At 33.7% G+C, this 24,373-nt stretch overlaps 2 protein-coding genes and 1 long non-coding RNA gene across 5 annotated transcripts in view; 1 reads left to right on the plus strand and 2 right to left on the minus strand.

The window, feature by feature from the left end:
- Positions 1-9,085, minus strand: part of fbp2 (fructose-1,6-bisphosphatase 2) — a 14,702-nt gene extending 5,617 nt beyond the window's left edge. Inside the window, 5 exon segments of the mRNA NM_001004008.1 lie at positions 1,295-1,432; positions 5,163-5,303; positions 6,308-6,400; positions 7,166-7,328; positions 8,864-9,085. Of these exon segments, the coding sequence (NP_001004008.1) occupies positions 1,295-1,432; positions 5,163-5,303; positions 6,308-6,400; positions 7,166-7,328; positions 8,864-9,036 (708 nt within the window). The 5' untranslated portion in view covers positions 9,037-9,085.
- The window catches only part of LOC147844349 (uncharacterized), a 22,476-nt gene extending 5,426 nt beyond the window's left edge, over positions 1-17,050 (plus strand). The window contains exons 1-5 of one of the 3 annotated variants that reach the window (XR_015491702.1): positions 9,210-9,339; positions 12,427-12,480; positions 13,241-13,747; positions 16,791-16,904; positions 17,002-17,050. This is a non-coding gene — a long non-coding RNA (uncharacterized LOC147844349). Of the gene's footprint in view, positions 1-8,865; positions 9,340-12,426; positions 12,481-13,240; positions 13,748-16,790; positions 16,905-17,001 lie in introns of those variants that run through there. The other 2 variants (XR_015491701.1, XR_015491700.1) reach the window with 2 other exon arrangements.
- Positions 12,764-23,984, minus strand: fbp1a (fructose-1,6-bisphosphatase 1a). The gene is made up of 7 exons (NM_199942.4): positions 23,653-23,984; positions 22,501-22,663; positions 19,910-20,002; positions 19,677-19,817; positions 16,978-17,115; positions 16,762-16,881; positions 12,764-13,407 (listed from the first exon to the last, which is right to left on the minus strand). Exons 1-7 carry the CDS (start codon positions 23,820-23,822, stop codon positions 13,219-13,221), a joined length of 1,014 nt encoding a protein of 337 aa, NP_956236.2. The 5' UTR covers positions 23,823-23,984; the 3' UTR covers positions 12,764-13,218.
- Between the last annotated feature and the right edge of the window lie 389 nt (positions 23,985-24,373).

Genomic DNA, 24,373 nt, shown 5'->3' on the forward strand with positions numbered 1-24,373 from the left:
TAGATAAACTCCAGATTTGCCTTCAATATTGACTAATCTAATGTGCATGAAACAATATAATATTGTATAGCTTCCTATTAAAAATTTGAATGTAAATGATAGATTTGTGAGGGGTGTATATGCCGAGCACTGTACCTGTTGAATTCATCAATATTTAAGGTAAGCATATTATAAGTAACTGTTATTAAATTACCTACAAATTTAAAAGTAATCCCTTACTTAATCCCTTTCCACCTTTTCTGTGGAAAAATAATTGAAATCCAGCAACTAGTTGACACTGATCAAAGGCAAATAACCTAAAACATAAATGACAAGTGCTTCAATACAAGAGAACTGGAAAACAGGAAGTCCTGTAAGAAGTTCCAGGAAACTGAAACCCAGCTGGACAGACAAAACCACACATCTGTCATCAAATGTTATACTCTTTCCTTTAGAAAGACACAAGCAGCAAAAAAAAAAGTGTACATGTTGCTTTGATTTTTTTTTTTTGATTTGTACTAAACAGCAATATGTTCCCTCAACCACAATACGCAAACAAATCAATCATTTGTGAGGTCAGACATCTCAGATTTCTAAGAAATCTCCATATCCTACAGAAAACGTGCCCAAGTTGATAACACAATGTATGATTAGCAAGTTTCCGATTGCGCCATGCACTATTTTATCTTTAGACGAGCTCTTCGTGTGTTTACTTTGTCCTTCTTATCACCATCAGACTGCTTATGATCACCTGAAAACCAACAAACAAAATCATATGTTCCTGGGAAGACAATATCTCACATCTATTAGCTAAAAAAAAGCGATTAGCTTTAATAATTAACCAACTGACCCTTAAAAAGAAATCATCCTCAGCATATTTTGCACTGATTTAGCAGAGTAACATGAATCAGTAACACATGCTAAGTCTTCTGAGTTCTGGCTTTTTTTTTCAGGTCAGGAAGTTGGTCATCACACATTTCCAGCATGTAGCGTGTGTAAAAAAAATCAGCTGATTCCGAATCCAGTCATGCTAGATTCTGACTGTCAGCAAAGCATTATACAGACTCTACTTTGCTTAAAAACAAGTGATCTTCAAGCTTGCTAAGCAACAATCCTTGTTCTGTCGCAACATGTTGTGAACATGTGAGATCATATGATGTGGTGCACGGCTAATCACCACGTGCTCTTGGCGGATTTAGATATTTTTGAGGTGTATTGTGATCATATAGTCAGATTAAGTGTCAAACGATTCTAGATAAGACTGCCAAAATAACATAAACCGACTTTATTTGGTTGGCCTCTGTGCAGAACTGACCTCTGGGTTTTTCTTGTGCTTTAAATAGTCATTGACCGCAGGCTCGAAGTATTTAGCGTAGCCCTCGTTGATACTGTACGTCTTCCCCTTTTTCTTGATTTTCACATTTCTGTCCGTCAGAATGAACTCTCCAATTGCCTGAAAAATAGGAACATTAGAATTAGTGTCACACACTGACACACTACTGCTCTACTCTGTGTTGTAATAAAAGTGAGTAACCAAATTAAAATAGTTCAGTGAAGACGGATCAAAACTAGATCACTACAGCCACAATTGTTTACTTTTAATAAAATAATGGATTAATTATAGTGTCTAATTAAAATATGGGGCGTCATGGTGGCGTAGTGGGCATTACAATAGCCTTACAGCAAGAAGGTTGCTGGTTTGAGCTCTTGCTGGGTCAGTTGGCATTTTTTTGTTGAGTTCTCCCTGTGTTTGTGTGGGTTTCCTTCACAGTCCATAGACATGCGGTACAGGTGAATTCAATAAATTAAATTGGCTGTAGTGTATGAGTGTGAAAGAGTGTGTATGGGTGTTTCTCAGTGTTAAGTTGCAGCTGGAAGGGCATCCGCTGTGTAAAACAAATGATGGATAAGTTAGCGGTTTATTCTGCTGTGACAACCCCAGAATAATAAAGGGACTAAGCTAAAGGAAAATGAATGAATGAACGAACGAACGAACGAACGAACGAATGAATGAATGAATGAATTGAAATATTGTGGAATAGTAATTTTTAGCTTTCATATATTGATACTTTACACATTTATGAGTTTTAAAACAAAGGAAAATGAGCATTATTTTTGTCTATTGTAATAATATTATGTTAAAATGGCTGTTTAAGCAAATAAGTGCACATGACAATATGCTCAACATTTTTTTGGAATAATGTTTCATTGCTTTAAAGACTTTAAAAATATATTCTCTGTCCTATAAATATGTGATTTTGGGTTATTATGTCAAAGATTGCTCATTAAATGATGCCGTTGTTCACTATAATCATTTTATGTACATTTCACATTCATGAATGCAAGTTCACAGAACTAGAAAAAGAGATTCTAATGTATATTTCAATTCAATTCATGTTTATTTCCACAGCGCTTTCTCAATGTAGATTGTGTCAAAGCAGCTTAACATAGAAGTTGTAGTAAATTGAAACTGTGTCAATCCAGATTAAGATTTTTAGAGGTATAGTTCAGTTTAGTTCAGTTTTGTGTGGTTTAATTTTCATTTTAAAATCTGATGTCTAAAACCTAAACGTAAAAAAAGCAATTACATGATTGTACCTCTACCTTTTTATTATGATATATAGTATATATGAAGAGTTCAGATGCAAAAACCTCTAAATGCCGTCAGAAATTTCCATTAAAAATGAAAACTTTTCTCTGCCTCCTTTGTTTATGTTGAGATATTTCACAAGGCCAGGAAAAAGACGTTTTTTGCCATAAAAGTGGTATTATTAAACATACACACAGGAGCCTGATAAAAATGCTCATTTTAGAGGAACATTTTAGACAGCATTTACAGGTTTTTGCATTTAAACTCTTCATTTATATATTTCTCATGCTTAATCTTGCTAAGGCATGTAAAATACCTTTGTTATATAATGAAGTATTGACAGTACTTGATAGTTCTTGTTCAACGCATTTAAAAAACAACACATTTTTCTTAGTCACATTAGTGCAATTCTCACTACACTATTTACATGTGCACAACAGTTAATGCATTTCTCAAAACAATTAGTCATTTGTGCACATCAGAGTAGCAGTTTCTCATTCCTTCCAACAAATTGCAAAGGCTTTTAGACGCATTCAATTGCTTTCATTTAACTCTCTGCTGTTTTATAACATTATGATTTGCTTATGTCATGTCAGTCAAAATTAACTCAACTTGTGAATGCTGAATTTTTAATCCATATAAAACTAACAGTCCTCGTTTTATTACTTGAGTCATTACATACAAAAAGTTGAACTAGTTGTCAAAATCTGTCAAGCTAATTTTATCAAAAATTTTATTTTATTTCCTGAAAATGTCCTCTAAATTGAACAATTTGATGAATGATTTACAGAGCTACAGTGTGTGTTGTAGGTTCAGTTCCAGTATGTACTGCAATATTGTTTACAGTTGTGCACAGCTCTACCCAAAGGAAGTTGAAGTTTGTTGTAAATAAGGGTGCATATATTATTTTGCACAATGCTGTGAATAAATAAGAATTACAAAAAGCAAATGCAATAAAAATGTGAAACATACATATTCAGTGTCTTGTACTCGCATACCTCACTAAATGCAGTGCTGTCTAACTTTACTGTAGTTTTCAAATTGCTGAGCGAATAGTATATAGTGCTGTCTTGAGCATTTTCAGGACGTGTCACCAAACTCTGACTTTTTTGCATTGAAAAAAATGACCAGAATAAACTGTCATAATGAAAACATGACAATGTCATTTGACTATCTTGTTCATAAACAATGGTGTCAGGACTTTTTATCTTGCTGACACTGACACTTTTATTGACATCAATACTTGCTTTTGAATGAGCTATCCATTTTGAGCAATTTAAACGCTTTTGCAGGTTATCAACTAGGATTTGCAGTTTGCACTAATTGTTTTGAGAAATGCAATAACTGCTGTGCAAATGTAAATCGTGTTGTGAGAAATGCACCAAATTGACTGAGAAAAACTGTAAACCAAATTATACACAACAATCAGACAAACCCACCTAGCGGACATTTTTGTTACTGCAGATTTGCAAGAGGTCACTTTTTGTTAGTGAGAAAACAAAAAACAAAAACATGACAAAAAATTAAATAAGCTAATATGATTTAGCAGTTTAATGCACTTTGTTTTAAATTTGTATTGGTATAATTGTCACATTAAGCTCTTGACCAGCAAATACTACAACTCTTCAAATCTACAGTACTGCGTGTTGTAAGCGAATATAAAAAGGCTAAAAAGAGGAATCAAAACTAATTCACTGCAGCCACATAATATTCAAGTCTTTCATTAGAAATTGAAAAAAGAAGTGTCCCCTTGAAGTATCCCTTAATGTAAAAAAAAATGAAAATCTACAAATGTCAAACCACAGACAGAAGTGAAAGAACTCTTACTAATGGTGTATAAGAGTAGAGAAAGTTTTGTTTGTTTACTACATATCTGTTTTTAGTTTTAAAACAATATTTTGTTTGGCAGCTGTGTACTTTGCTCATATGGCCATGAATAAACTGTAAATGATTCACTTCCATCATCCGGTGTTTCTTCAGTGAAATGGTTCCTGTAATACTGTGATCATAAAACGCTGACCTCAGAACTGCCTAGATACTGAACTATTAATTTCCATTAGAACAAACTAGATTCCTTTTAATGTATTTAGTTGTCATTTTTTGTCGATAATTTTTATTCAAATTCTTTGTAACTATGCTTAAAGAGATAAAACCATTTGGAAAAAAATCAGGTCATTTTAGACTTGTGTGGAGTAACATTAGGTGTCAAATACTTTTGGTTAAATTATCATCAAGTTAGAATACTAGTTTTTGTGTGGCTTTGTTAGACAAAAATATGTAGGTTTCATACATTTGCAAAGTTTTCAACAATCATGAGGTAGGTATTAGGGTATTTAATTTAATCTCCATGCATTCCAGTGGGATTAATACTGGTAATACTTAGATATTCTTATATGCTTCAAACAAATTCATAAAATATTTCAATAACAGATAGATAGATAGATAGATAGATAGATAGATAGATAGATAGATAGATAGATAGATAGATAGATAGATAGATGGATAGATGGATGGATGGATGGATGGATGGATGGATGGATGGATGGATTCATTGATTCATTGATTTGTTTTAGATGTAATGGTGTATACTTACTGGATCCAGCATGAAGAAGTTGACTCCAGCTCCTGTACTGAGAGCCACCAGTGTGGCACTGCCGTAAAGAGCGTAACCCGCACACACGATCTGATTCCCAGGCTGCAGAGCATCCTTTTCTGACGGTTCTCCATCTGAGATCTCAAGCAGGACAAAAAACAAGATGAGCCACTAAAGCTAAAGATAAACACAAGTAAAATTTCCCTACAGTATATTATATAGTATTAATATTTTTTTTTTACGTACGTTACATTAAAGCAACACCTAACTTACATACTGTGATAGTTTTCACCTTTATAAGCTTAGCACAAAAACAAAATAGTTATTTTGACGATTATCAATCAAATGCTAAAATGTTAAAGCAAATAAAACTGCAGGCATCAAAATGCAAACAACATAACACCACCACCTAGCGTACATTTTTGTTACTACAGTTTTTCCTGAGCTAACTACTGTGTTAAAGCAATAGTTCACCCAAAATTAAAATTTACTCACTGTTTACTCTCTCTAAATGATTTGAAAGATTTGTAAGTTAATTTAGTTCTTTAAACGCAAAAACAAAAGAAGATATTTTGAAGAAATAGGTAACTATTGACATACATTTTATGAAAAAATCATATGGAAGCCAATTACAGGTTTTAAGCTTCATTCAAAATGTGTTTGTTTCTGTTTAACAGAAGAAAGTCAAACAGGTTTAGTTCAAGTAATAAGTGAGAAAATGGTGCCAGCATTTTCAGTTTTGGGTGAACCATCCCCTTAAATGAAAAAAAAAAATACAAAAACCTCATAAAAGTTAAGCTATAAAAAACTATCAGGATCAGCTCCGCAATTGATATTAGTTGGAGTTCAGTGTATTCAATAACATAAAATTAAAAGTTAAGTTAAATAGATTGCTTAGCCAATATTTGTCATCAGTCACGGCCAAATGCAGTCAGCTATACCTCGTCAATCTGCATGAGAAAGTAGCACAAGAACATCAAATCAATCCATCTCAAACACAACATGACAAAAAAACTAAATACAGTTCTGCTACATTCTTATTTTATTAAAAATCCATTTGCTTATAGTTTTCTTGCATGCAAAAGAAATGACACAACATGCACATGCATCACCAAACGGTCAGCAGATACAGGACAGGCACTCACTCTTTTGTAGATGGCAAAGATGGTCCCAATGGGGGCCAAACAGTCGATGTTGGAGGAGCCATCCAGGGGATCAAAGCACACTATATACTTGCCCTACGAAAAACAGCAGCGAGTATTTACTGTAATGAATGACCTCTAAAAAAAATAGCAGGGGGGTGTTAGCATTTAGCTCACTCCCTAACGAAAATCAGCCATGGTTTATTAAAAGTTTAGTAACCATGTTCTTTGTATTTTTGATTATCATATTACATAACCTCATAACTTCACATTATGTTTTTATTATTATTTTGTGGTAATAGTGTTGTAATAACTAGTAAAATTGTACACAAAAAAAAAGTTGATTCAAACTTCAGGACACTTTTAGGTTTACTCAACTTAACTAAAGTCAAGTGTAGGGATTGGGTTGAAAGTTGAGTCAACTCAAAATATCCTTAAGTTTATTGCCTTAAAATTTTAAGTTAATTTTAAGTTGCGTCAACTGTGGGGGGTTTACAGTGTGTAGCCCACTGTCATTGACAAAGATAAAATAAATCATTCATTAGAAATTAGTTATTAAAACCATTTAAAGTGTGTTTAAATAATACATTATACACTTAAAAAAATGGCAGGTCCACACAACTCCGCAATGTTGTCCAAACACAAATCAATTAGCCTAATATTTGCCCTTTTTATTATTATTATTTTTACAAATTTAAGTGGACTGAACATAATTAAGAAGTCTGTTGATTTAACTCATTTTAAATAAGTAGTTTGAACAAGCAGCAAAAATAAATGTTAGTGTATATACGGGGTGATAAATAATGATAATGATAACCCTTTCTCTTCAACAGTGAGTAAAAGTGCATAAACATGACTTACTCGTTTTTCCGCAGGCGTGTAAATGGCGTCTTTGTTTTCTTCTGAAACCATCAAACATGTGCCGTAGGAGGCCTGCAGCAAATTGATGATCAAATCATTAGAAAGCACATCCAGCTTCTTCTGCTCGTCGCCTGTGACATTCACCTGTCCGGCGATGCCTTGACTGTGTGCAGGGAAATCAGAACAAACTGATGTTTAAAAAAAAAAAAAAATCAATTCAGATAGCAAAACAGTAATAAAGTTCCTTGCCTTTCTCAATTTTTTTAAAGGTGCAATAATTATTAGCAACTTCTGGAAAATTTACTTTATTTAGTTTTTATTAGTTATTAGAGTTTACATTTTATTTTAAAGTATTTGTGTTAGATTGACTGTAATAACAGAAAACATAGCATACATAATTGCATGCAACTAACTCAAAGCCAAAATCTACCTTAAAATCTAACCATAAATATGAATTGATCGATAAACTTCACTCAGTCAACAGTAAAATAAAACTGAAGTATTTTCAGCAGTGTATATATGTATATTTATATATTCATTCATTACTTATAATGAATAGGGCTTAGTCCCTTTATTAATCAGGGGTTGCCACAGTGGAATGAACCACCAACTTATCCAGCATATGTTTTACATAGTGGATGCCCTTCCAGCTGCAACCCATCTCTGGGAAACATCCACACACACTCATTCACACTCATACACTACGGACAATTTAGCTTACCCTATTCATCTATACCACATGTTTTTGGACTGTGGGGGAAACCGAAGCACCCAGAGGAAACCCAGAGGAAACATGCAGGGAGAACATGCAAACTCCACACAGAAACACCAACTGACCCAGCCGAGGCCCGAACTAGCGAGCTTTTTGCTGTGAGGTGACAGCAATACCTACTGCGCCACCGTGTCGCCTTTGTATATTTAATCTGTTTTGTACAAAAAAACCTTGGTTTTGGTTATTTTAGTATTAAAATAAATGAAAATGACAAATATTTTCTTTGCAATTTGCTGAAATAAAACAATATGTTTTAATATACTTGACACCAAAAAAAGTAAAAATAAAAGTAATTTTTTTAACAAATTAAATAAAAAATTATTATTGTTGTTGTGATGGTGGTTTATTCAGCGGTGACAACCCCTGACAAATAAGTGAATTAACCAAAGAAAAATGAATGAATAAATGAATGTATTATTGTAAAAAAAATCTGAGATTGTCTGGAATTGCCAATTATAATTATACTTGTTTTAGTAAAATGTAACTTTATTTTATTCTATTTACCACTGATGACATTTCTTTAAAATTTCAAACATAAACTTTGTCATTTAAAGCTTTTTTATTGATCTATTTATTTTTTTGCACAAAATATGCCATTTTTAAGACACTTATCCTTCTACCAACTTCAGAAATCAGTATTTTGTGAAATAGTTTTCAATCACAAAAAATCACATTAAAAAAAAGATATCAATCAGGAAATTGTAATAATTACTATATCAAAATAATAACAGTATAAGCTACATAGGTATAGTGTGTGTACTACACCTGTAATTTCCAAATTACTGTACTTCACACTTTCCACACATTCATTTGATCATTGGCTAAAACTAAACTTTCACTAACATCTATGCTTCATACAGTGAAATCATGTAGACATATTAGCAACACAAAATACAAAAAATAAAAGTTTACTGAAGGAAACTTACAGGTTGACTATTCCAGCTTTGCGGACCGCAGATGAAATGGCTTTAATTGCGGTCAACAAGGAGTTGATGAGCTGTGTGAGTTCACCGGTGGCCCCTTTCGCCTGGCGGCCGGTCTCCATCACAAACCGCGTCAGGGTCCAGACATCCACATCAAACACAGACTGATCCGACATCCTCACAGCCTCCGAGAGTGCAACCAGCTCTAAAGACAGACACTAAACTAACAGCAGAGCCTCCAGCCAGTCCAGTCTTACATACACAGTGAGTGGACGAAGGCCAGAGTTATATTTGTAAAGCAGATCGAGTGACAGTAGTGAAGTCTGAAGGCTAGTAGAGGCAGAGCTCCATTTATAAAGCACGTTCACTGGCCCTCAGATAATTATTTATGCTCACTGTTGACACATGACATATACTCAGAGGCTAGGAGAGCACGGGTCGTGAAGCTTTGTTTATGACAATCACCTACTGGATGTCTGGTAAATGTATCTCATTAATAGACGTGCATTTATTTATATGTAAACGTGTCCACATAACTCAAAATCTAACCTGGAACTGTGACTAAACACATTTGCTGGAAAAGGATACGCAGCATGCATTATATTTGATTCACAGCGCAGAAAAGTGCAATTAACATGCTTTCAGAGAGCTTAATTTAAATGGTAATCCTCAACAAGCAGTGTTTATCACTATAAGTCAAGCAGTGGTATATAGTAGATGACGTTCTTCTGATTCAACAGATTTGGCAGGATGGCAGATGTATTTTCAAACAAGCTGCCTGCTTTAAATGTTGGTGCGACAGTGCCCAAAATAATAAACCCATTAGGATCAGAACCATCCATTTCAATAAGAGCAGAAAAGCTTTGGAGAGAACATTGAACACCAGCAAGTCATTTCTATACTCAATCTGCACATAATTCATTCTGAACTGCAAATAGAATTGTTTTTTACTTTAAATGAGAGTTTATAAATTGTATAGAGACATACATGCACATATTTTGACCAAGGTCGTGTAGAGCAACACCTCAAAATGTGTCTCAAATGTCATCTGGGCCCTGTGCGCCTACTGGCCTTTACAGAAAAGGTCATCGGCTCTTCATTTGGTTGCTTGAACTTGTTGTACAGTGTGTAGTGTATTTATTATGTTGATGTAGGAATGCATTGATATGGCAAAAAGAAAAGTGGCATATTCATTCTTTATATGGATGTGCTTTAAATGGCGTACCGAAATGCATCATGTATTCATGTTATTCAGAGTATTTCATGAAAAGGATTCTAAGATCTCTGATGAGTTTGAAAACCAGAATTCAAAACATCCACATATTTTAAAGCTGCCATAGATTGAAAATCTGCTAGAGCTTTGGCATATCTGAATAAAAAGAGTTCGGTAGATGGAAATGGCATGCCTATAGGCTCAAACACTATTATATTCTTGTTTTCATGTAAATACAGTGAATGTAAAATCCTGGTAGAAAAAAACAGGCCAATTGGAACGAAACATCAGCTCTGATGATCCACATAGGCTGAGCTTTATTGGCCACGATGCTTTCTAGTGAGATTACAATAATAACACTACCATATTCTCCCCATCCTCTCTTTTCTGAAGTTCAGCATGTATACGCTTGTTAAGTGTGACGTCACCCGAAGTGGCTTCCGGGTACAAATGCTCTATCTAAGTGTATGGGGAGACTCAACAAATGGTAATAATAAATATTTGCAAAGCAATGTAATTCTTTCGGAAATCACGATTGCAATATATATATATTCATTCATTCATTCATGCATTCATTTTCTTGTCGGCTTATTCCCTTTATTAATCCGGGGACGCGGAAATGAACCATCAACTTATCCAGTACGTTTTTATGCAGCAGATGCCCTTCCAGCCGCAACCCATCTCTGGTAAACATCCATACACACTCATTCACACTCGTACACTACGGACAATTTAGCTTACCCAATTCACCTGTACCGCATGTCTTTGGACTGTGGGGGAAACCGGAGCACCCAGAGGAAACCCACGTGAACACAGGGAGAACATGCAAACTTTTTTTATGAATTGTTAAAATATTGGTGTCTGTGATGCAGCAAGTCCAGAGACTGATGTGTACACCATGATTTTATATAAAATTGACTTTTATGTGTTAAATGACTGAAAAAGGCAGCATGGTGGCGCAGTGGGTAGCACAATCGCCTCACAGCAAGAAGGTTGCTGGTTCAAGCCCCAGCTGGGTCAGTTGGCATTTCTGTGTGGAGTTTGCATTTTTTCTTAAGTTTGCGTGGGTGCTCTGGTTTCCCCCACAAATTACAGAGATATGTGGTACAGGTGAATTGGGTAATCTAAATTGTCTGTAGTGTATGTGTGTGAACAAGTGTGTATGAATGTTTCCCAGTGATGGGTTGCAGCTGGAAAGGCATCCTCTGCCTAAAACATATGCTGCATAAGTTTGTTCATTCCGCTGTGGCGACCCCTGATTAATAAAGGGACTAAACTGAAAAGAAAATAAATGACTAAAAAATGATCATAAACAAATAATTGTTTCAATTCAAATCAGCGGCTTGGACACGGAAACAGTATTTCATATGTCACCACTTAACAAGTGGATGATACTTATTATGTATGCTTAGTCTTATTTTGAAATGGGTTTTAAGCAAGAGTAAACTGTTCTGTAAAGCAGGCAATCATGCATGACCACAGAGTCATAATGCATCAGAACCCAAAATGTAGAGTGTTCAGATTGTAAATGTATTCAGTGCCACCCCAAAGAGGCATAAGGTCTGTCAAAATGTATCTTTTGTTATTTTAACATTCTCACCGTATTTTTTTAAAGTGAAAGGACGCCAGTAATCTTTAAAAAGTCAAATTTTTATGCAGATGTTGATACTAAATGTTGCCTGTGTTTTCAGATAAATTAAAAACTAAAAATAACTGTAAAATACATCTCAGCTGGCCCCTTGTCAAATAAAATAATAACAGAATAATAATAATTATTTTGCCTTTATTTCATTCAAAAAAAAAAAAAAACTGGACTAGGTTACTCTCCTTATAGCTAAAGTAAATCTTTTTATCAATTCAGTTAAATAGATTAACAATGACTTCTAGCCATTTAACAAGCATCTAAATTAGTTCAGATATTTTTTTTAAAACTAAATTATGATTATTTTGCACATGTATTACAAAGTATATCACAGTGTGGGTGTCAGGCACTGATATGAGCTGCTATAGGATGAGAGTAGAGCTTATTAATATTCACAAACCTTCCAAATATGGTCAAAACCAACCGTAACATATTAAAGCCAATTGGGCTGGAGTTGTACCTGTAAAACCATTTCTGAAGAAGTTTTGCACTCACCTAAGCCACATACCTACAAAGAACAATTTAACATGCTGTACCAATGCATTCTATAGCACATTTAATATAGTGTCCCGATGTCACAACATTGTTTTTTTTTTTTTTAATTACACTACAAGTTATGTTGTTCACTGAACAAGCTAATAAACCGCTTACCTCAGCTACACTGTAATCAATTATTTAGAATTCATTGTTTCTCTCTTGTATTTGATTTAGCAGCCAAAATCTTGCACTTTTCTTCAGCATGGACGCACTGTGAAAGCCAATAAGGTAACTCAAACCATTTGAGGAAACCGATTGCTACAAACCATTTGAGTTCAAAAACTAATCTATACTGTGTATAGTACTGTGAACTTCATCCATTTAAAGTTGAAGTAATGAGATATTTAATTTACCTGTTACCTTTCAACACTGAGTTCAAAACTCTTTTCAAATGAGTAGTGAATTTTGAGTTAACTACACTCCTTTCATTTGATAAACTTGACTGTTGGGTTTTACCGTGTGTTTTATTGCATAAATAAAACTGTTATTGTTCTTGACACACAAACATCACTTGTTTTGCCAAGATCTTTATTCACAGCTTCCTTCAACAGGGTAAAATTAAGGCAAAATTGATTATTTGGTCTGCAGTGACAGAAACAAGATCTTCAATGTAAATCTTTCTCATGAACTTGCTTCTGTGTTTTTGGCCATGAACCATTTCAGCTGCCAATGATGATCACAGAGATGGTTTAATGTAGAAAATAGTCCTGGTGTCAAGTTTTCTGCTAAAAACTATCACCACTTTAAGTCCACATCCTTTAAAACACCTCATATTTTACTGTGGAGGTACAGTATAAAAAATTGTAAAAAAAAAAATTGGTTTTAGGGTTATTATCTCATAATACATAATAGAGGTATTTTGAATGTAAGAATGGCATTTTGGCATCTTATTCTGGAGTGTCAAGTGTTTCACTTTTTTTTTTAGAAGTCTTTGATTGTGATGTTGTACATTCTGACTACTGATCTTCATTTGTGGTGTTTCTGGAAGATGGAGATGTACTCTTGGACGTCATCAGGGGATCCCATCACCACCGGCACCCGCTGATGGATGTTCTCCGGCTGGATGTCCAGAATGTTGGTGGTGCCTGTGGTGGCCATTCCTCCGGCCTGCTCCATGATGAAGGCCATGGGGTTGCACTCATACAGCAGTCTGAGCTGAAGAATACAAAGTTTTTAACCAGTCTTCACTCACTACATTCATTCAGAAACATTTACAGCTCACTCTTAAAAATCAAAGGTGCCATGAAGAACCCAAAAAGAGGTTTTCACAGTGATGGCATACAAGAAACTTTTTTGTGGGACATTCTGGAAAAAAAAATATTTTATAGTATGAAGATCCAGGAAAAGTACCTATGAATGTTAAAAGTTCTTAGAACCATCAATGCCACTTAAGAACCTTTATTTTAAAGTGATAGTCACCCAAAACTGAAAATGAACACATTATTTGATGTAATGATCTGTGTGGATGGGGATTGCTTTGACAACATTAATCTAGGTATGTGAAACATTTTGAAAACACAGAAAAAATGTGTTTTTGTAAAAAATTGGCATTTCAAGCCCGTAGCCAGCCTGGTGAAAGGGGTGGTTCTTATTTTTCTCAAAAAGTGGACTTTCTGCAGTTATTTGATAATTTAATTATGAAGTTTACATACTGCGTTTTAGCGACATTTTAGGCACTATTTTTGCTAGATTAGTTAGTCAGATGGTCATAATTTTTGATGTAGTAAAAACATTTTCTAAAGATTTAGAATAAAAAATATGAAAAATAGGCTACTTATATTTAAATACAAATTCATTACATCATATATCACAAGGGGATGGGAAGCTGTTAAAGTTTTAAATAAAAAACTGTAGCTTTTTGTCAATTATTAGGCAAATAACAAACTGGCCAGCTCATTCAACTTTCCTCAGTCAGAATTTGGGCATTTGAATAATAAAAAAATAATAATCATGATAATAATGTAAAGCTTTATGATTTTTCTAGCTTCTCTTGTAAAAAGTACATTTAATAATTCATGTATAACATCAATAGCCTAATAAGTATTTTAAGTAACTTTAATATGGGCCATCTTTGGTGCTTTACATTTTATTGGTCATTTTTTTCTTCTTTCTAGAATAAGGTTTCCAAGATTTAGAATAAAACTTACTAAAAAGTTTTCTCTATTTAACAACCATACAGTGAAAGTAGACTTTACTTGCAGATCTTACTTTAGGTCTTAAAGCCTTTTCGATGGGTTATTTTGTTCATTTATGATGCCATAACAGTCAAAATAAGACAAAAGAGCTCATGCATGGGACAAATACTTTGTCAGTGGGGGGTGAGGGTGTTTTTAAAGTACCATTATTTAATTAATACTTAAAATTCTAAAATAAAACTTTAAATATTAATGTATATATATATATATATATATATATATATATATATATATATATATATATATATATATATATATATATATATATATATAATTATTTTTTTAATTATTAAAATAAAAAAATGTTAGAAACATGCCTTGACAACATTCCTATCCTTTCCTATACAAAATTGTGAAACTTTTTGAAATGTGACTTTTTGAAAACAGAAAAATATATATTCATAGTACATTATTGTCTTTTAAAAGCACTGTAATGTAAAAAGTACTCAATATTTCAATATAAACCCTAAAAAATCTACATGAATGCATTTATACAAGTTATTTTGAAAAATGGAACATGTAACTTTTGGCTTTCATAGTGGGACAAAAAAAAAATACTACGAACGTCAAAGCTTACCAGTTTCCAACATTTTTCAAATCAACTTCTTTATTGTTAAACAGAAAAAAAGAAACTGGTAAAATTTAGAACTACTTGCGGCAAATATTGAGTGCATTAACATTTTTGTAAACTATATTGAAGAGTCTTCATTTTATTAGCATTTGGGTGCTACAGCTCCATCTGCAGGAGTTTTGAGACAAGGCAGACACAAGTAAACTTTAGATCTATTAAAATTGTTATTGTACAGCAATATCAAGGCAAAAGGTGTTTACACAAGTATAAATAAGGTAACATATCCTACTTCAGCTCTCAACTTCAAGCCTGAGCAAACACTGACACACCTCTAAAAGCAATGAAAGCAACTGGAGCAAAGATCATGTGGAATTTTCATGCTTTCTTTTCATTTACCCCTAGATACTATAGCAAATATATGCATGTCTTTAGATGAATTAAGCAATGTATTACACACACTGCAAAATATGGTCTTAAATAGTGGAGTGTGTGATGAATTACATCCTATTTATTTAGCTTTTCAATAGAAACTTTAGAAGAAATTCATAGGATGACTGAGGAGACGTTTACTTGATGCCAACAGACAAAAACAGCTTTTTTGAAAAGGTTTTAGAAAATCATATTCCATATTTTCCACATTTTAATGTAAACCACCTAAAATCTGAAGTTTTGAAGCATATATATTAAAATTATATTATATAAAAAAATAAGTGTAAGTGGGAGGTATGGCATTGTAGGTGTAATTGTAGTGTATTAAAAAGTAACATCATCAGATACTGACTTGACATGCACAATACAGCATTTTTATTTGATTTAACGGATCTGTGTGAATGGGGATTGCTTTTATGTGGTACAGTAGGTTGTACTGTATACTCTTGGTTTACATATGTGAAACTTTTTGAAAACACAATGAAAAATGTATTAAAGTATATTATATAATTGTATTTTATAATATATTTTAGTATATTGTTGTGGTTTAAAGCACCATAATGCACCATATTGTAAAAAATAAGTGAAAGATTCTAAATTTCTAAATAAAACTTTAAAAAATAAAAGATTTTATTGGAAGAATCCTGCTAAATAAATAGTAGGTCTACTGAGGTGCACTGTTTTGCCCACCACAATTTAAATTACAGAGCTTTTATCATAAAAGTAAGCACCTAAATAACATTTTTATAAAGGCTAAACAAATTATGAGGAGATTTAGAGCAACAAAATACTATTTATGCAATTTTTTATGCAAGTAGCCTGCTGTACTATTGTGAAAATATAATTTATTTATATATAACTATAATGCCATTTCATCCAGTTTGATCAGATAAGTAAAACTGAGATGTGTGTGTGTGTGTGTGTTATATGGGCCAATATAAGCCTTATATATAAATAATAATTATAATAATAATAACAATTTAAAAAACCTTGACACACTTTCTTGGCATGTTTAGTCCAGATTAACATGTTTAAGTGAAACATAAATTCAGTTTAGTTGTGATAACAATGACAAACACGGCTGCCCAAAATCTGTGGAAAATCTGTGGCAATTTAGGAAAATCACAAGTGTCTGAATTGTGTGTTGTTTTCTTGATTTTGAGTTAAATTCCTGTAGGGACTGGGTGGCACTCTGTAATTTGTTGAATGGCAGTTTAAAACAAATATTTACTCAGCATTTGATGCATTGATGTCAGTGTAAGCAGTGTAAGTCATGTGAATGTCAACAGTGTTTAGCCAAAGCAGATGAAGTACCTTTCCTTTGGGGCTTTTCACATTTGCAGGGTAAAGGAAGATTCCTCCGTAAACCAGCGTCCGATGCACGTCTGCCACCATTGAGCCTACATAACGGGCTCCATAGGGCGCACTGCCATCCTGAACACAGTTAAATCCTTATGGTATTAGTGTCCTCTTTTTTATTTTAATATTGAATTTGCTATAAAGCAATTGTTATATCAATGTATACTGAACCTCTGGAAACTTTTTCTTCTGCAGGTACTGTGTGACAGCAGGGTCAAAATAAAGGGCATAACCTTCATTCAGACTGTAGATCTTCCCTTTCTTCTTAATCTTCACATCTCTGTCCACCAGAATGAACTCGCCAATAGCCTGACATTTAAATCAACAGATAATAAAATGTTATAAACTCAATTGTAAATCTATGTTTTTATAATTTATGTTGAAGTAAATCGTTATTTTTAATTATAAACAAACTAGCAATGACAAACAGTCTAGGTTCATTAGAAATACATGCTTCAGCCTTTTAGAGATACATAAAATACGTCGCTATGGGTACGTTTCATATGGCAAATCCACTAAAGGGTGCATTAAAAAATTGTAATGCTGAAATACGTTACTCAGTGTACAATTTGTTGTACGTTTCAGATACACATGCTTCTTCTTCACGTCTACAAGAAGGTAGCGCATGTCATACAAATCAGCAAATCTAAACCAACAGTATTTTCAAAAGCAAACATAAGACACATGTCCACAGCAACCTTCATTTTTTACATTGCTTTAATCTCTTTTTGTGCTTCACCAGACTCAAACCTGTACAAAGTGAGCTACTGAGCAAACTAACCACACCTGAAACATTGTCAATATGTAGATACAAAAGTAATGCAAACATATTTGATTACAGATCATAGACACTGTTAACTTGTTTTGTGGTATTCATTCGTTTTGTGCAAAAAAACTGCATAAAAATAATAATTTATATGTCAAAAATATGTCGCTGTAAATATCATTAGTGTGAAAAGGAGCAAAATTTGTTGGTGTCATACTACCCTGCAGTGTTCATTTTACCAAGAAATGTAATTATTAGGCCCCCTGAATTTGTATACCCCCTGTTTATTTTTTCCCCCAATTTCTGGTTAATGGTGAGAAGATTATTTCAACACATTTCTAAACATAATTTTAATAACTCATCTCTAATTACTGATTTATTTTATCTTTGCCGTGATGACAATAAATAATATTTGACTAGATATTTTTAGGACGCTTCTATACCACTTAAAGTGACATTTAAAGGCTTAACTAGGGTAATTAGGTTAACTAGGCAGGTTAGGGTAATTAGGCAAGTTATTGTATAATGAGGGTTTGTTCTGTAGACTATCGAAAAATATATAGCTTAAAGGGGCTAATAATTTTGTCCTTAAAATGGTTGTTTAAAAAATTAAAAACTGCTTTTATTCTAGCTGAAATAAATCACATAAGACTTTCTCCAGAAGGAAAAATATGATCAGACATACTGTGAAAATTTTCCTGCTCTGTTAAACATCATTTGGAAAAAACTTTAAAAAATAAAATAAAATTCCGGGGGGTTGGGGGGAGGGAGGGGGATAGTTCTTAATTCTTATTACTTCAACTATATATTTAAGTACATTTTTGCAGTTTCACAAAAATGTAGGTTGACACATATTTCTATTTTTCTAAAATGCCTGCATTTTCTCACAACATATACAAATAGCTCAGAACACAACAGAAAGGTTTCAAGGAGACGGAAATAGACCCAACTATTTAGGTTTCGGTTATCTAGGCCAGGGGTTCCCAAACTTTTCAGGCCGTGACCCCCAAAATGACAATGCCAGTGAGTCGCGACCCCCAATATACTCTGAGGTGGTTATAAATACAGAAACCTTGCATGCAATGGCGCACACACACCAATGGACCCTAGTCCATTCAGTCTTCTTTTAATTTTTTTTATGTATGAGAGCTGGAAATGGGCCACAAAGTTTAACCGTGAGTTCAACCAAAGTTATTGCTGTGTCTTTAATACAATGTAATTACCCCAGGGGTTGCAATCTAATAGAAGTAGTACCTATAAGCTACTATAGTAACTATATATGGTATAAACGACTATTTTTTTTTCTCTTCAGAAGGTTATGGATAAAATATGGTAATTCTTATGGTTTAATAAAAATAAATAGATTTTTGGAAACCACCAGGCGACCCCCTTTCATTGTCCAGCGACCCCCTCGGGGGGTCCCGACCCCCACTTTGAGAACCATTGATCTAGGCTAATATTAAACAAAAGACAATAGAATCGGGATGTTAAAATAAACTAAAAAAACTCAGCTTTCAAAGATCATCTACAACTTCACTGAGCAATAATCACTCCACAATAAGCAAATCCCAGCCCAGCCCATCACATTTTTGGGTCCCCTTGAAACATTTCTGTTGTGTTATTTGTGTAATGTATTGTGAGAAAATGCAGCGTGTTTTCTTAATGTTTTGCCTCGAGAGGATTTGCAACACGTGTTGTCAAACGGATGAAGATCTTTCCTTAATTTGCTGGTGTTTTTTTTTTTTTTTTGTTTTTGTAATTGAATGTATTTTCTTAAATTGCAGCATGTTAAGCTCTCTTGGCCACCGTAATTTATGCTATTTTCACCTCTTTATGGTCATGGACACCGTTTGAGATGTGCTAATGATTACCACAGGGGGAAAAAACATTGAAAAAGGTAAACAAGTTTGTAGAAACAAAAATGTAGATTTCAGCAGGCAACAGGATAACAATGGAGTCTGCACAACACCACACCTAAAAACCTTCATTTGCTTTTTTGTTTGACTGAATAAACAGTAACAACGCCAGTAATAACAGTGACTCACTGCTAAAAAAATCCCATAACTAATTATTGTGCAAGTTATGGTGAGTAAAACTGACTCACTGGATCTAACATGAAGCAGTTCACCCCCTGACCGGTGGAGAGGACAATCATGGTGGCACTGCCATACAGTGCATATCCAGCAGCCACTATATTCCTGCCAGGCTGCAGTGCATCTTTTTCTGACGGCTCGCTGTCAGTGCACTGAAAACACAGACATCAGATTAAAGAGCATTTAGGGAATCCACACTAACTGTACACCAGCAGATTCATTTAGTATATTCACTCTCTCATACCTTCCTGTAGATGGCAAAGATGGTCCCGATTGATGCAAGGCAGTCAATGTTGGATGAACCATCAAGAGGGTCAAAGCAAACCACATATTTACCCTTGAACACACGAATGACAATTTGGTTCATTAAATATCAGCATTGTCATTATGAGACATTTAATGATTAATGATAATGTTGTTCTGTTACTGTATTTAAGGACATCTGACCTTTCCAAACCTTGCTCCACCAGACTCCTTACTCAATAAACACTCATTTGTAAAACTTTATGTGATAGGGCTGAGCGATTTGGCCTAAAATCAAAATCTCAATTAATTGAACATTATAACTTCAATGATTCATTTTGTTTTCGGCTTAGTCCCTTTATTAATCCAGGGTCGCCACAGCGAAAAGAACCGGCAACTTATCTAGCACGTTTTTACGCAGTGGATGTCCTTCCAGCTGCAGCGCCTCTCTGGGAAAACATTTTAACTGGATTACGATTACTGAACGATTATTTAGTTTATTTAATAATAATAATAATAATAATTATTATTATTTTGCCCTCTTAGTTCATGGACATGCTTGGAACAGCAAATAGTCTCACTTATTACAAGTGAGTGATTTTTGAATGTAGGGTGCATTACTTAAAATAGTTGAAGGAAACACACATTATTTACTATCTATGATTATTTATTGAACATCAACTTTGAACAACTGAATTTAAAACACACTTTGCCTAAAACCAACAGTCACTTTTTCTTATAAAAAGTGAAAATAAATATGAAAAATATATATTTTCCATGTTGGGAATGAAAATAAGCAGTATCTCTTCTAAATGTAGTGCAAAGTAAGGCTCAAGAATTGGTACATTGATTGTCCTACTTGACCAGAGATCAGATGTGGCTGCAGACATATAAATCAGCCTCAGCCTTTAACAGAGCAGGGTTACGTCACTCCACACTCGGTAGGGAAAGTAATTGAAAAATTGATAAAATTCCTGATTAAATTAGATTAGATTAGGTTTTGAATGATGATTTTGATTACTTTTCGATTAATTGCAGCCCTATTTTTGAGACCACAGAACCAGTCTTTTTGTTGCACTGGTATACTTTTGGCAATTTGGTCAAAATTGTCCATTTTTCTTTTATGCCAAAAATCATTATAATATTAAGTAAAGATGTTACATGTAAAATTGTGTAAAATTCTTGCCATAAATATATCAAAAGTTTTTTTCATTATGAATATGTATTGATGAGAACTTAATTTTGGACAACTTTAAAAGCAATTTTCTCACTATTGTTTTTCAACCATCCGATACAAGATTTTCAACTAGTTTTATCCCAGCCAAATATTGTCCTATCATAAAAAAACATGCTTCTGTGAAAATATTATTTATTCAATGCTCAGATAATGCTAAAATCTCAATTCCAAAAAAAAAAAATGACACTCATGACTTGTGGGTTAAGGTCACATTTAGAGGTGTCCCATTTTGGTGTCTGCATTAAATAAAATAACGACATATCTGAAAATAAAATACAATAAAAATACAGACTTGACTTAAACTTATAAATGGATACAACTATTTAATTGCGAGACATTGTTTGTGATGGAAAATAAAATTAAACAAAACAAAATTTAAAAAAAGGTCACAGTATATTTTTATAGTCCATTTGTTGATTTAAGTTACAGTGCATCTACATGCAAACTAATTCTCATTAGATTATAACTGTTAGGTTGGAGTTAGGGTTATTGTTAGTGTAAGCTGACAGAGAGGGGTCTGGATGCAGACCTGGTGCAGTGCAATCTGAGCCGCATCCAATGCTTTTTATTGGGCTAAACCTAACCCCACCCCTAACCCTAACAGTCACAGTGATGTCACTCGCTCCATTGAGTGCATTGTGTCTGACATTGTATAGTTGAGTGATGCAATTTCAGCTTGCATCATAAAGGCTGCATCCAGATACTATTGAGCTGACATGTACTTGCAAAGTTTCTTATAGTGAGTTAAATGTCAGTTAAAGGAGCAGTATCAACGGATATTAAGCAGACAGTCTACTAATACTCAAATGTACCATCAAAATAAAGTGTTACCAAATAAAATAAAATTAAATAGAAAATAAATAAATAAAATGAATACTTGTCTAAAACTTTCAGATGGGAAATAGTAACATTGATTTTTTTGTGGATTTTTAAATATAGTTTTGACTATGTTAAATTATTTACATACTATGAAACAACCAGGACTTGAACTAAAATTCCTTCAAAGCCCATGTTTTCCACCCTAAAATATTCTTTTTTTTTCAACATAATACATGATACATCTATGACATAACATAATAGCATGATACATGTGACTCATCAATGGCCTGAATTTTACATATTACATGAGCCTTGATCTCTGTCTAGCTGCTGAAATCAGTTGGAGTCACATGACCAGGTCTACAGGCTGTGCACAGGAAAGTCAAGTCTATCTGGAAACATTCTTGAAAGTCATTAGTTAACTTCTGACAAGTACTTAAAAAATAGTGATGTTAAAATAAAAAATTAAAAACTGATCTTGCTTCAAGGGTTTAGAAGTTAACATAATAGTTCTAAAGCATGTAAAGAGTCCTTACCCGTCTATCTGGCTCTACAACGATTGCAGTGTCATGTTCTTCAGTAACCAGAACACATGATGTGAATGAGGATTTGATCATGTTTATGACCAGGTCATTGGAAAGGATGTCCAGCTTTTTAACCTGGTCACCCGTCACATTGGTACTTCCAGCAATCCCATACCTGCCAGCAATCATTAGATGAATCAAATAAGAATGTTATATAAAAGCAATATCCAACTTATAGAGCAACTGTTTGCATAAATGAAAATAAAATTTGTGATGTAACTGTTTCATTTATAAAGGTCTAAAAGTACATTTTTTGTTAGTTCAAGCAACATTTCCAAACACTAATGCCATTAATAAAAAGAAGGGAAAAAAAGAAAATTCAGAAATTAAGAAATTTGATTGCACACAAATGTAAACAAGCTATGCAGTTATTTTCAGGATGTGCAATTAAACACAAAAACACAACAAAAATAATCCATTTGATTAATTTACTTTATATTTTATTTAGCAATTTTCCTTATACAGTTTTCATAACATTATGAGACTATTTGGAACTTAAAAATTACAAATAATTTCACATGAATTATGCATTAAAAGTGTTTTTGTGCTAAAATCATAATAATATCATTAAAGGCCACATAACATATCATATTAGGGCTGTTAAAACATTAAACTTCCTGAGAGACTTATTTGTCAGAAAAATAAACAAGTACAGAGAAAGGAAACATCCAAAGGTTTCAATATTGTTATGCAATATTTCAGCATTGTTTAATAGTATTGTATATTATTCATTGTTTATCTATTTATGCAATTAAATTAATACTTAATTTAAATAAAGGTTTTACTTCAAGTTTTATGTCAGTTTAATGTAAATAAAAATAATTTTGAGGTAAAATACAGTTTTGTAGGATGTCTTCGTTACTTTAACTTTTAATTTTAAAAATAATTTCATTCAGCACATTTTACTTTCTTTTTATTTCATGTTTTATGTCAGTTTGAGATATACATTAAAGCCTATTTTAACACTTTATTTTTAAATGCTGCCATAATGCAAAACGTGTTTCTAGTGTTTTTTGTTTTGTTTTTGCAACTTAATGGAGTCCCCATTCAAAGGTGAGCGTAAGAAAGACCAAAGTCCATTTCGAGATCTTCAGAAATACTTACAGATGCGCGATGCCCGCTTTCCTGACGGCGCTGGATATGGCTTTGACAGCCGTGCACATCGCGTTCAGAAGTGTTGTCAGCTCGCCCGTGCCTTTAGCTTTTCTGCCCTCTTCAAGCAGAAATCTGGTCAAAGTCACAACATTAGTGTCGAAGGAACCCCGGTCTGACATGCTTGTAGATTTTGCTGTTTAACAAAAACTCGCTATTGTATTAATAAAATGTGTGAATCGTGCAAAACTTTCTTTAGCGAAAACAAAAAATAGGAAGGCGGAAATGTTGGTGGAAAGGGGAGTACAGAGAGCTAAACCAATGAGAGCCGCAGAGGTGTGACTGACTGACTGATGCGTGCAAGTTTCAAAACAATGATGCATTGTGAAGGCGGGGGTGTGGATGAAAGACCCCTCATGCCTGATCTCTGCTGTGTCATCATGAACATGAACCGACCCAGAGAGAGAGAGAGAGAAAGAGAGAGAGAGAGAGAGAGAGAGAGCCCAGATGACGTGGCTATTCAGCACATAAACATATCTGTAGGGCCCAATGTTTCTCATCAAAAAGTTTGTTTGCCTTTTGAATAATCTCTTTTTCCTCTTGACAGAGTTTCCTGTCACTGACTAGGCTGGCTTTTAGAGAGGTTTAAGGCACTTTCTGACCTGTTTTCTTTGGTTGTTTTGTTCTCAAGCTAAATATCAATGTAAAGCAGAGTAGTTCCCATCACACACCA

Source organism: Danio rerio, chromosome 5 (assembly GCF_052040795.2).
Source record: "Danio rerio strain M-AB ecotype USA chromosome 5, GRCz13ab, whole genome shotgun sequence".
NCBI classification, from domain to species: domain Eukaryota; kingdom Metazoa; phylum Chordata; class Actinopteri; order Cypriniformes; family Danionidae; genus Danio; species Danio rerio.

Coding starts and splice junctions, on each gene's coding strand:
- fbp1a (NM_199942.4), bottom strand. CDS start 23,822: ATGTCAGACCGGGGTTCCTTCGACACTAATGTTGTGACTTTGACCAGA. Junction 19,818..19,909: donor TCTTTGCCATCTACAGGAAG/GTATGAGAGAGT, acceptor CTGTGTTTTCAG/TGCACTGACAGCGAGCCGTC. Junction 13,408..16,761: donor TGAAAAGCCCCAAAGGAAAG/GTACTTCATCTG, acceptor TGTATTCTTCAG/CTCAGACTGCTGTATGAGTG.